Source organism: Hypanus sabinus, chromosome 9 (assembly GCF_030144855.1).
Source record: "Hypanus sabinus isolate sHypSab1 chromosome 9, sHypSab1.hap1, whole genome shotgun sequence".
Lineage (NCBI taxonomy): Eukaryota > Metazoa > Chordata > Chondrichthyes > Myliobatiformes > Dasyatidae > Hypanus > Hypanus sabinus.
In genome coordinates, this window is record NC_082714.1 from 2,255,282 (window position 1) to 2,268,813 (window position 13,532).

Consider the following 13,532-nt stretch of genomic DNA (forward strand, 5'->3'; position numbering starts at 1 on the left):
GGTTGGTGCAGGTTGAACAGAGAGCTAGAACTGGTGGTTTGGGTTGGTCAGGGTTGAACAGAGAGCTAGAACTGGTGGTTTGGTTTGGTCACTGTTGAATGCAGAGCCTGAACTGGTGGTTTGGTTTGGTTACTGTTGAATGGAGAGCCTGAACTGGTGGTTTGGGTTGGTGCAGGTTGAACAGAGCTAGAACTGGTGGTTTGGGTTGGTCAGGGTTGAACAGAGAGCTAGAACTGGTGGTTTGGTTTGGTCACTGTTGAATGCAGAGCCTGAACTGGTGGTTTGGTTTGGTCACTGTTGAATGGAGAGCCTGAACTGGTGGTTTGGGTTTGTGCAGGTTGAACAGAGAGCTAGAACTGGTGGTTAGGGTTGGTCAGGGTTGAACAGAGAGCTAGAACTGGTGGTTTGGTTTGGTCACGGTTGAACAGAGAGCTAGAACTGGTGGTTTGGTTTGGTCAGGGTTGAACAGAGAGCTAGAACTGGTGGTTTGGTTTGGTCACTGTTGAATGCAGAGCCTGAACTGGTGGTTTGGTTTGGTCACTGTTGAATGGAGAGCCTGAACTGGTGGTTTGGGTTGGTGCAGGGTTGAATGGAGAGCTAGAACTGGTGGTTTGGGTTGGTCAGGGTTGAATGGAGAGTTAGAACTGGTGGTTTGGGTTGGTCAGGGTTGAATGGAGAGCCTGAACTGGTGGTTTGGGTTGGTCACTGTTGAATGGAGAGTTAGAACTGGTGGTTTGGTTTGGTCACTGTTGAATGGAGAGCCTGAACTGGTGGTTTGGGTTGGTGCAGGGTTGAACGGAGAGCTAGAACTGGTGGTTTGGGTTGGTCAGGGTTGAATGGAGAGTTAGAACTGGTGGTTTGGGTTGGTCAGGGTTGAATGGAGAGCCTGAACTGGTGGTTTGGGTTGGTCAGGGTTGAATGGAGAGCTAGAACTGGTGGTTTGGGTTTGTGCAGGTTGAACAGAGAGCTAGAACTGGTGGTTTGGGTTGGTCAGGGTTGAATGGAGAGCTAGAACTGGTGGTTTGGGTTTGTGCAGGTTGAACAGAGAGCTAGAACTGGTGGTTTGGGTTGGTCAGGGTTGAATGGAGAGCTAGAACTGGTGGTTTGGTTTGGTGCAGGTTGAACAGAGAGCTAAAACTGGTGGTTTGGGTTGGTGCAGGTTGAACAGAGAGCTAGAACTGGTGGTTTGGTTTGGTCAGGGTTGAACAGAGAGCTAGAACTGGTGGTTTGGGTTGGTCAGGGTTGAACAGAGAGCTAGAACTGGTGGTTTGGGTTGGTGCAGGTTGAACAGAGAGCTAGAACTGGTGGTTTGGTTTGGTGCAGGTTGAACAGAGAGCTAGAACTGGTTGTTTGGTTTGGTCAGGGTTGAACAGAGAGCTAGAACTGGTGGTTTGGGTTGGTCAGGGTTGAACAGAGAGCTAGAACTGGTGGTTTGGGTTGGTCAGGGTTGAACAGAGAGCTAGAACTGGTGGTTTGGTTTGGTCAGGGTTGAACAGAGAGCTAGAACTGATGGTTTGGGTTGGTCAGGGTTGAACAGAGAGCTAGAACTGGTGGTTTGGGTTGGTCAGGGTTGAACAGAGAGCTGGAACTGGTGGTTTGGGTTGGTCAGGGTTGAATGGAGAGCCTGAACTGGTGGTTTGGGTTGGTCAGGGTTGAACAGAGAGCTAGAACTGGTGGTTTGGGTTGGTCAGGGTTGAACAGACAGCTAGAACTGGTGGTTTGGGTTGGTCAGGGTTGAACAGAGAGCTAGAACTGGTGGTTTGGTTTGGTCAGGGTTGAACAGAGAGCTAGAACTGGTGGCTTGGGTTGGTCAGGGTTGAACAGAGAGCTAGAATCGGTGGTTTGGGTTGGTGTAGGTTGAACAGAGAGCTAGAACCGGTGGTTTGGGTTGGTCAGGGTTGAACAGAGAGCTAGAACCGGTGGTTTGGGTTGGTCAGGGTTGAACAGAGAGCTAGAACTGGTGGTTTGGGTTGGTCAGGGTTGAACAGAGAGCTAGAACTGGTGGTTTGGGTTGGTCAGGGTTGAACAGAGAGCTAGAACTGGTGGTTTGGGTTGGTCAGGGTTGAACAGAGAGCTAGAACTGGTGGTTTGGGTTGGTCAGGTTTGAACAGAGAGCTAGAATCGGTGGTTTGGGTTGGTCACTGTTGAATGGAGAGTTAGAACTGGTGGTTTGGGTTGGTCAGGGTTGAATGGAGAGCCTGAACTGGTGGTTTGGGTTGGTCAGGGTTGAATGGAGAGCTAGAACTGGTGGTTTGGGTTTGTGCAGGTTGAACAGAGAGCTAGAACTGGTGGTTTGGGTTGGTCAGGGTTGAATGGAGAGTTAGAACTGGTGGTTTGGGTTGGTCAGGGTTGAATGGAGAGCTAGAACTGGTGGTTTGGGTTTGTGCAGGTTGAACAGAGAGCTAGAACTGGTGGTTTGGGTTGGTCAGGGTTGAATGGAGAGCCTAAACTGGTGGTTTGGGTTGGTCAGGGTTGAATGGAGAGCTAGAACTGGTGGTTTGGGTTGGTGCAGGTTGAACAGAGAGCTAGAACTGGTGGTTTGGGTTGGTCAGGGTTGAATGGAGAGCTAGAACTGGTGGTTTGGGTTTGTGCAGGTTGAACAGAGAGCTAGAACTGGTGGTTTGGGTTTGTGCAGGTTGAACAGAGAGCTAGAACTGGTGGTTTGGGTTGGTCAGGGTTGAATGGAGAGCCTGAACTGGTGGTTTGGGTTGGTCAGGGTTGAATGGAGAGCTAGAACTGGTGGTTTGGGTTGGTGCAGGTTGAACAGAGAGCTAGAACTGGTGGTTTGGGTTGGTGCAGGTTGAACAGAGAGCTAGAACTGGTGGTTTGGGTTGGTCAGGGTTGAACAGAGAGCTAGAACTGGTGGTTTGGGTTGGTCAGGGTTGAATGGAGAGCCTGAACTGGTGGTTTGGGTTGGTCAGGGTTGAATGGAGAGCCTGAACTGGTGGTTTGGGTTGGTCAGGGTTGAATGGAGAGCTAGAACTGGTGGTTTGGGTTTGTGCAGGTTGAACAGAGAGCTAGAACTGGTGGTTTGGGTTGGTCAGGGTTGAATGGAGAGCTAGAACTGGTGGTTTGGGTTGGTCAGGGTTGAACAGAGAGCTAGAACTGGTGGTTTGGGTTGGTCAGGGTTGAACAGAGAGCTAGAACTGGTGGTTTGGGTTGGTCAGGGTTGAACAGAGAGCTAGAACTGATGGTTTGGGTTGGTCAGGGTTGAACAGAGAGCTAGAACTGGTGGTTTGGTTTGGTCAGGGTTGAATGGAGTTAGAACTGGTGGTTTGGGTTGGTCAGGGTTGAACAGAGAGCTAGAACTGGTGGTTTGGGTTGGTCAGGGTTGAACAGAGAACTAGAACTGGTGGTTTGGGTTGGTCAGGGTTGAACAGAGAGCTAGAACTGGTGGTTTGGGTTGGTCAGGGTTGAACAGAGAGCTAGAACTGGTGGTTTGGGTTGGTCAGGGTTGAACAGAGAGCTAGAACTGGTGGTTTGGGTTGGTCAGGGTTGAACAGAGAGCTAGAACTGGTGGTTTGGTTTGGTCAGGGTTGAATGGAGAGTTAGAACTGGTGGTTTGGGTTGGTGTAGGGTTTCAGCTCTTTGGCAATAGAGCAAAATAGCAATATTTATTATTTATTTAGAGATACAGCATGGAACAGGCCCTTCCAACCCAATGAAACTCACCGCCCAGCAACCCACTGATTTAATATGAACCTAATCACAGGACAATTTACAATGACCAGTTAGGTGTATGGACTGTGGGAGGAAATGGGAGTGCCTGAAGGAAGCCCATAAGGTCACAGGAAAAATGTACCATAAGACATAGGCTCAGAATTTTGCTGTTTGGCTCTTTGAGTCTGCTCTGCCATTCCATCTTGGCTGATTTATTATTCCTCTCAACCCTATTCTCCTGCCTTCTCCCTGTAACCTTTGGCATCCCAATTAATCAAGAACCTATCAACCTTCACCTTAAATATACTCAATGATTTGGCCTGCAGAGCCATCTGTTGCAATGAATTTTACTCCTATATCTTGTGGTATATTCTGTCTGTGACCACATGGGTTTCCTCTGGGGGCTCCAGTTTCCTCCCAAAGACATACTGCTTAGTAACTTAATGAGTGATTGTAAGTTGCCTGTGTTTAGGCTAGGGCTAAACCAGGGGTTGCTGGCAGTATGGCTTGAAGGGCCGAGGGGGCTTGTTCTGTGCTATATCTGTAAATTAATAATAAATAAATAAAATACTCAAAGCTTATATGTTGCTGCTGATGTCAGTGGTTTCTGAATACCCACAGGAAATGCTGGAATCTGCAAGCTGTCCACCTGAGGCCTGGGCAACAGAGAACAGAGCAAAGACATCTGATGATCATGAAGACTTTCGGGGTAAGACTACCTGGCACTTGCAGAATTTCAATGGCATCAATGATTGTCTGGAGGGTGAACTTGCTTCTTTCAGTGGTGATTCTGCAGATTCAACACCATCTGTAGGTCTCATCAATGATAGGAACTTGCTACACCCAGAGATAGAACCTCAGTCTGCTGAAAAGGAGCATTTTACAGATGCAAGAGGCAGTGGTGGAGGAGACCCATATTCATCCAGCAGGCAAAAGGTTATTAGCGGCAAAGAACAAAAGAGCCTCAGGTGCCAAGCCAGTGGAGATGGGAAGTTGGATTATTGGTGCATCCCAACTCCAACTACTGCTGGGCTTCCGGAATTAACAGCTGCAAGGGACTTTGTAAAAAATATCTTGGAAAGCACCTCACAGACTATCCTGGACAAGGCAGCATCTGAAAAGCACCTCATGAACTCCAGTAAAAACCAAGAACTTGAAGGAACAGTATCAGAGGATAAGTTAAACAGTGGAGATCCAATGTCCAGTGGACCATACACTCAGAACCCACCTATTCTTTCTTTAGAGGTGAGCTGATATACATTAACTTTTTCTGTTAAAGAAAAGTGGGTTAACTAAGAGATCAAGTATAAACTATAATTCCCTAAACAATACTTTTTCTAAGATGGCCATATAAGAAAGTACTGGAACTTCAGGTCCCTTATCGGACTGAAGACAATAAGTTTGAACTTTAGGTCTAAATGCAGCTTGATGCTAACTGATAGCTTTGATAAATGGGAGATCCAAATGTTCAATTTGACTGACATTCCTATGATTTCCTTGCCTCCACCAACAGCTCTTGGTGAAGTTTGAAATGATCTGTGCTCCAGTCCAGGCTCCAAAATCATTTTCATAAGACAGGACAAGAGTTGCTTTTCTTAAGACCATAAGACATTGGAGCAGAATTAGGCCATTCTGCTCATTGAGTCTGCTCTGCCATTCCATCATGGATGAATTATTAACTCACACAACTCCATTCTCTTGCCTTCTCCATGCCCTCACTAATCAAGAACATATCACTTCCACTTTAAATATACCCAATGACTTGGGCCACCACAGCTTCCTGTGGCAATGAATTCCATAGATTCACCTCCCTCCGGCCAACAAAATTCCTCTCATTTCTATTCTAAGGGGTCTCCCTTCTATTCTGAGGCTGAGTTCTAGAATCCCCCACTATAGGAAATATCTACTCCACATCTACTTTATCTAGGCTATTCAATATTTAATAGGTTTCAATGAGATTCCCCCCCACCCCCATTCTTCTAAACCCCAGAGGTCTACAGGCATAGAGCCATCAAACGCTCCTCATACATTAGTCCTTTCATTCTTGTGAACTTTCTCTGGACCCTCTCTCCAATGTCAGCATGTCCTTTCTTACATAAGGGGCCCAAAGATGTACCTTTGATTTCTAAAAGCTGTTCTCAGGCTGTATTCTTTAAACAAATGCTTTCATTCTATATTAAATATAAAGTAATATTTCATGTGACCCATCAAGCTGACTTGCTCTCACCATTTTTAGTGTGTGGAAGAGGCATATCTGGACGAAATTCTCCGCAGCCTGCAACACATCAAAGACCACGATGTTGATCGAAAAGACCACAGCCCTGATGTGGAGAATCTTGTCAACAGTTCTTGGTCTGGTTCAGGTAAACAGGAATCATACTTTCAGAATCAGGTTTATTATCACTGACATATGCAATAAAATTTATTGTTTTGCAGCAATACAGTGAAAGGCATAAAATATAATATATTAAAATAGGAACTATTTATTAAAAAATTATTAAGTAGAAAAAGAGGGCAACAATAGTGTGGTAGTGTTCATGGATTCATGGACCATTCAGAAATCTGATGGCGGAGGGGAAGAAGCTTGCTCACAGAAGGCAAAGAGTGGTTGTAGACAGGTCATATTCTGCATGGAGGTTGGTGACTTGCAGTGTGCCTCAGGGATCTGTTCTGGGACCCCTTCTCTTCATTATTTTTATAAATGACCTGGATGAAGAAGTGGAGGGATGGGATAGTAAATTTTGCTGATGACATATAGGTTGGGGTGTTGTGGATAGTGTGGAGGGCTGTCAGAGGTTACAGCGGGACATCGATAGGATGCAAAACTGGGCTGAGAAGAAGCAAATGGAGTTCAACCCAGATAAGTGTGATGTGGTTCATTTTAGTGGGTCAAATATGACGGCAGAATATAGTACTAATGGTAAGACTTGGCAGTGTGAAAGATCAGAGGGTTCTTGGGGTCCGAGTCCATAGGACGCTCAAAGCAGCTGCACAGGTTGACTCTATGGTTAAGAAGGTATATGGAGGACTTCCGGTGGCTGTAATGGAGTAGGTTGCAGTAGCTACGTGCTCTGAAATTATTCGCTTACTTTGCTGTTTAAACCTTTCTGGGTGAGAGCACCATGAGCAGAAAACACTCTAGAAAAGAGATTACTTTAGAGACTTTGGCTGAAATGTCTCAACAAATGTCAGAGAGATTCGAAAAATTGGATAAACTGGATGACTTGGAATCCAAGTTTGACTTGTTACAGAATTCCTTCAACCTGATTAAATCTGAAATGAAAACGCTTAATCGGAAACTTGGAAGGATACAGCAGACTGTGAATGACCTTGAAACTCGTACTAAGCTACACGAAGAATCTCTGCCAGTGTTGCAGAAGGATATCGAAGGTTTCAAGAAAATTTCTAAGGAACAACTTTAAAAATACGACGCATTACTGAAGAAACTTACAGAACCGAAGGTGCGATATCAGAATTCTTGGGCTTCCTGAAAAACTGGAGGGTAATCAACCTATCGATTTTTGTGCTCAAATGCTGAAAGATTTATTCCCTGATATATTATCAGAACTACCCAAATTTGAGCACATTCACCGAGATACCCCGCCTAATTGGGATCCTGCCAAACCTCGCTCTATTATCATTCGCTTTTATGACTATCAGATTAAAGAATAGATCCTTCGTGAATCAAGGAAGAAACGCATATTACGATTTCGTGATCAACAGTTTTGGATCATTCAAGATTATCCACCGGAAGTTCTAAGAGCTAGACAGGCTTTTAAAGAGGTCATGTCTGATCTTTTTAAGCTTGGCTGTTGCCTTTCTCTCAGAGATCCGTGCAAACTCAAGGTTACTACTTCTGATAATAAGGTTTCTTAGTTTACGAATTTTTACATAGTCTCCATGCTTAAATTCAACCTTGAGTTGCTTTATGCTAAATGTTTTAATTTCAGGTGTTCAATCAAGTAATTGGCACTTTGTTGATAACCATATAACCATATAACAATCACAGCACGGAAACAGGCCATCTTGGCCCTCCTAGTCCGTGCCGAACCCTTAATCTCACCTAGTCCCACCTACCCGCACTCAGCCCATAACCCTCCACTCCTTTCCTGTCCATATACCTATCCAATTTTACCTTAAGTGACACAACTGAACTGGCCTCTACTACTTCTACAGGAAGCTCATTCCACACAGCTATCACTCTTTGAGTAAAGAAATACCCCCTCGTGTTTCCCTTAAACTTCTGCCCCCTAACTCTCAAATCATGTCCTCTAGTTTGAATCTCCCCTACTCTCAATGGAAACAGCCTGTTCACGTCAACTCTATCTATCCCTCTCAAAATTTTAAATACCTCGATCAAATCCCCCCTCAACTTTCTACGCTCCAATGAATAGAGACCTAACTTGTTCAACCTTTCTCTGTAACTTAATTGCTGAAACCCAGGTAACATCCTAGTAAATCGTCTCTGCACTCTCTCTAATTTATTGATATCTTTCCTATAATTCGGTGACCAGAACTGCACACAATATTCCAAATTTGGCCTTACCAATGCCTTGTACAACTTTAGCATTACATCCCAACTTCTGTACTCAATGCTTTGATTTATAAAGGCCAGCGTTCCAAAAGCCCTCTTCACCACCCTATCTACATGAGACTCCACTTTCAGGGAACTATGCACAGTTATTCCTAGATCTCTCTGTTCCTCTGCATTCCTCAATGCCCTACCATTTACTCTGTATGTTCTATTTGGATTATTCCTGCCAAAATGTAGAACCTCACACTTCTCAGCATTAAACTCCATCTGCCAACGTTCAGCCCATTCTTCTAACCGGCATAAATCTCCCTGCAAGCTTTGAAAATCCACCTCATTATCCACAACACCTCCTACCTTAGTATCATCGGCATACTTACTAATCCAATTTACCACCCCATCATCCAGATCATTTATGTATATTACAAACAACATTGGGCCCAAAACAGATTCCTGAGGCACCCCGCTTGTCACCGGCCTCCATCCCGATAAACAATTATCCACCACTACTCTCTGGCATCTCCCATCTAGCCATTGTTGAATCCATTTTATTACTCCAGCATTAATACCTAACGACTGAACCTTCTTAACTAACCTTCCATGTGGAACTTTGTCAAAGGCTTTGCTGAAGTCGATATAGACTACATCCACTGCCTTACCCTCGTCAACATTCCTCGTAACTTCTTCAAAAAATTCAATAAGGTTTGTCAAACATGACCTTCCACGCACAAATCTATGCTGGCTACTTCTAATCAGATCCCGTCTATCCAGATAATTATAAATACTATCTCTAAGAATACTTTCCATTAATTTACCCACCACTGATGTCAAACTGACAGGTCTATAATTGCTAGGCTTCCTTCTAGAACCCTTTTTAAACAATGGAACCACATGAGCAATACGCCAATCCTCCGGCACAATCCCCGTTTCTAATGACATCTTAAAGATCTCCGTCAGAGCTCCTGCTATTTCTACACAAACTTCCCTCAAGGCCCTGGGGAATATCCTGTCAGGACCCGGAGATTTATCCACTTTTAAATTTCTTAAAAGCGCCAGTACCTCCACCTCTTTAATTGTCATAGGTTCCATAACTTCCTTACTTGTTTCCCACACCTTAGACAATTCAATATCCTTCTCCTTAGTGAATACCGAAGAGAAGAAATCATTCAAAATCTCTCCCATCTCCTTCGGTTCCACACATAGCTGACCACTCTGATTCTCTAAGGGGCCAATTTTATCCCTCACTATCCTCTTGCTTTTAATATAACTGTAGAAACCCTTCGGATTTACTTTCACCTTATTTGCCAAACCAACCTCGTATCTTCTTTTAGCTTTTCTAATCTCTTTCTTAAGATTCCTTTTACATTCTTTATATTCCTCGAGCAATTCCTTTACTCCATGCTGCCTATATCTATTGTAGACATCCCTCTTTTTCTGAACCAAATTTCTAATATCCCTTGAAAACCATGGTGCTCTCAAACCTTTAACCTTTCCTTTCACCCTAACAGGAACATAAAGATTCTGTACCCTCATAATTTCACCCTTAAATGACCTCCATTTCTCTATTACATCCTTCCCATAAAACAACTTGACTCAATCCACTCTCTCTAAATCCCTTCGCATCCCCTCAAAGTTAGCCTTTCTCCAATCAAAAATCTCAACTCTAGGTCCAGTCCTGTCCTTCTCCATAATTATATTGAAGCTAATGCTATTGTGATCACTGGACCCGAAGTGCTCCCCAACACATACATCTGTCAGCTGACCTATCGCATTCCCTAACAGGAGATCCAACACTGCCCCATCTCTAGTCGGTACTTCTATGTATTGTTGCAAAAAACTATCCTGCACACATTTCACAAACTCTAAACCATCCAGCCCTTTTACAGAATGAGCTTCCCAGTCTACGTGTGGAAAATTAAAATCTCCCACAATCACCACCTTGTGTTTACTACAAATATCTGCTATCTCCTTACACATTTGCTCTTCCAACTCACGCGCCCCATTAGGTGGCCTATAATACACTCCTATCAGTGTTACTGCACCTTTCCCATTCTTCAATTCCACCCAAATGGTCTCCTCTAATCTATCCTTCCAAAGCACCGCCATAAGATTTTCTCGGACAAGCAATGCAACACCTCCTCCTCTGGCCCCTCCTACTCTATCACACCTGAAGCAACTAAATCCAGGAATATTTAGTTGCCAATCACACCCTTCCTACAAGGTTTCTTGGTTTTACGAAGTCTTAATCATTTGTTTGATTAAGTAACTGGCGCCTTGTTATCTTTCAAACTATGCAAAATATGCAGGCAGACTGCATCTATTTTCTCTTTTGCTGTTTTCCACCTTTATATGGGTCCTCTAATGTTACTTTCTCGCAGCTCTTTTTAAACAAAACGTTATATTCTCCCAGTGTTATGTTGATTTTGACCTTCCTTTTAGTAATTTGACTGAAAGTAATTATGTAGGGTGTACATGTAGTAATTACTGAGGAATGAAACTATAGGGAGTTTTGCTTTACTTTAAATTCATTCAGATTTTTCCTATCTTTTGATTATTTATACACCTTTCGGTCTTTTACTGTTTTTCAATAGTATACAATATTCTATATTTCTTATTGCTGGTTTTTGGTTTTTTTCATTATTTTGCCATTTTGTCATTTTGTTTTTTTTCCCCCTGAATGCCTTAAATTAGTCATGTAGGAAGCTATCTAAACCGCTTCCCATTCTAATTATTTTCTATTTGTTTCTTCACTCCTTTTCTTTGCACCCACTTGTATATGTTGTTTTACTTATTGATTTTTCTTATTTGTATTTCCTCTTTACCGAGACTAATACTTGTATTTTCCCATGGTTTTTTCTTGTAAATAGCAAACTTATTTATTTTGATATTTTGTTTTTGTATATATATGTTTACAATCGTTTATTCAGCACAGCTATACATATATATTTTTTGGAGCCACCGGAGTTTTGGGTTGGGAACGTTAGAATTAGTCTTCAGCCTCCCTTGGCTGATTTCTTTCTTTGGGGGGAGGGAGGGGGGGGAAATGGGTTCTTCCAGAAAGCCCATTGGAGGTTTTTACTGTTTTATTTATTCGCTATCTACATGTCTGCGATTACCTTTTATACATTACTAAAGGATACTTGATGGATTCTTTTATTAATATACTCAGCTTTAATGTGAAAGGTCTAAATAACCCTGTTAAACGAAATAAGAATTTTTCTTATATCAGGAAACTTAAAACTCATATAACCTTTCTCAAGAAACCTATATTCATAAAGATGATATTTCACGCTTTTTCAAAGGATGGAAGGGTATACATTTTCTCTCACCCTCTCAATCTAGATCGAGAGGCGTCTCTATCCTGTTTGATCAGAATGTATCCTTTATTCAACATAATGTAATTTCTGATACAAATGGGCACTTTGTTATTGTTTCGGGTAGTCTTGAGAATAAACTAATCATATTTGCGAATGTACACGCTCCAAATACAGATTACCCCTTGTTCTTTGAACGTCTTTTTTCTTTTCTGCCTGATTTGAATCAGTATTCCTTAGTGATGGGTGGAGATTTTAATTTTTGGCTTAACCCTATATTAGATTGCTCTTCAAGTAAAACCCCTGTCACTAATAAATCAGTCCTACTTTTTAAATCTTTTCTATTTCAATGTGGTATTCTCGACATGTGGCGTTTTTTACACCCCCAAGAAAAGGAATATTCATATTTCTCTCAGGTTCATCATATGTACTCTCGGATTGACTACTTTTTTATAGATAGAAACTTGCTTCCACTGGTTTGATTATAAGGAGATTGCTTAGTCTGATCATGCACCTGTGCTTCTGGCTTTAAGATTACTGTTTACTCTGTACCAAATAGAAGTTGTCATTTTAACTGATCATTGTTAACTGATAAAAATTTTCTAAAGTTTTTGGAAAACCATATTACTTTTTTCTTTAAAGAAAATTTTAAAAGAGATACTGCTGGTACTATAGTCTGGGATACTTTTAAAGCATATATTCATATATTGGTGGAGAAATTATCTCTTACTCTACCTATATAAAGAAAAAAGCTGACAAAGGAAGGTCTGACCGAGCAGCAATGCTAAAAGATCTTGATCGAAAGTATGCCCTATCTCCAGATCCAACTATATATAATAAGCATATTGAAATCCAATCCAAGTATAATCTTCTGCTGACTTACCCAATTGAATGACAGCTGTTGAGAGATAAAACTCAATTTTACATTCACGGGGATAGTTTATTAGCCAATCGCTTAAAATCTTTTACAGTTAATCATCAAATCACAGAAATTTTTAAAGATAATGGTACTAAGATATCCAACCATTCTGAAATTAACAACATATTTAAAGACTTTTACCTTAAGTTGTATCAGTCTGACTCTTCTTTAGATGAGACCTATATGAATGCTTTTTTCAGTAATATCAACATTCCTACATTGTCTGCTGATAGTCTAACACAGTTAGATCAGCCTATTTCCAATGAAGAAGTGGCTGAGGCTATACGTGCTTTACATTGTGGTAAGACCCCAGGACCTGACAGCTTTCCTGGGGAGTTTTATAAAACTTTCACTACGTTGCTTACACCTTATTTATCCTTTGTTTTATCAGAGTCCTTTAAATCAGGTAAACTCCCTCAATCTTTTTATGAAGCTTTTATTTCTCTTATTCTTAAAAAAAAATCCAGCTGAATGTTCTTCATACAGACCAATCTCTTTATTAAATGTTGATGCAAAAATCTTATCTAAAATCTTAGCTCGAAGACTTGAAAATATTTTACCATCTATTATATCACATGACCAGACAGGATTTATTAAAAATCATTACTCACATTTTAATATACATCGGTTGTTGAATGTGATATATTCACCATCCAAAAAATAGCAGAGTGTATATTATCCTTAGATGCAGAAAAAGCCTTTGATAGGATTGAGTGGAATTATCTTTTTAAGACCTTAGAAAAGCTTAATTTTGGGCCTAATTTTATTCATTGGGTTAAATTAATTTACTTGTCTCCTACCGCTCAGGTTATTACTAACTCCCAAATTTCTAAGCCCTTTAAATTACAGCGGGGAACTAGACAAGGTTGCCCTCTTAGTCCTTTACTTTTTGCTTTAGCTATAGAACCCTTAGCAATAGCATTTCAAGAATCTAAGGACATTTCTGGTATACTAAGGGAAGGTATGACTCATAAAATTTCATTATACGCTGATGATATTTTACTTTTTATCACTAACACTGAAACTTCTTACCTTCGGTTCTTTCTTTAATTTCCCAGTTTAGTTCTTTTTCAGGATATAAACTGAACTTACATAAAAGTGAGCTATT

At 41.7% G+C, this 13,532-nt stretch overlaps 1 protein-coding gene across 3 annotated transcripts in view; it reads left to right on the forward strand.

The window, feature by feature from the left end:
* Positions 1-13,532, forward strand: part of LOC132398994 (dynein axonemal assembly factor 8) — a 181,029-nt gene that overhangs the window by 8,411 nt on the left and 159,086 nt on the right. For all 3 annotated transcript variants that reach the window (XM_059978835.1, XM_059978834.1, XM_059978837.1), the window contains exons 4-5: positions 4,282-4,905; positions 5,897-6,023. In XM_059978835.1, the coding sequence (XP_059834818.1) occupies positions 4,282-4,905; positions 5,897-6,023 (751 nt within the window). The remainder of the gene's footprint in view (positions 1-4,281; positions 4,906-5,896; positions 6,024-13,532) is intronic.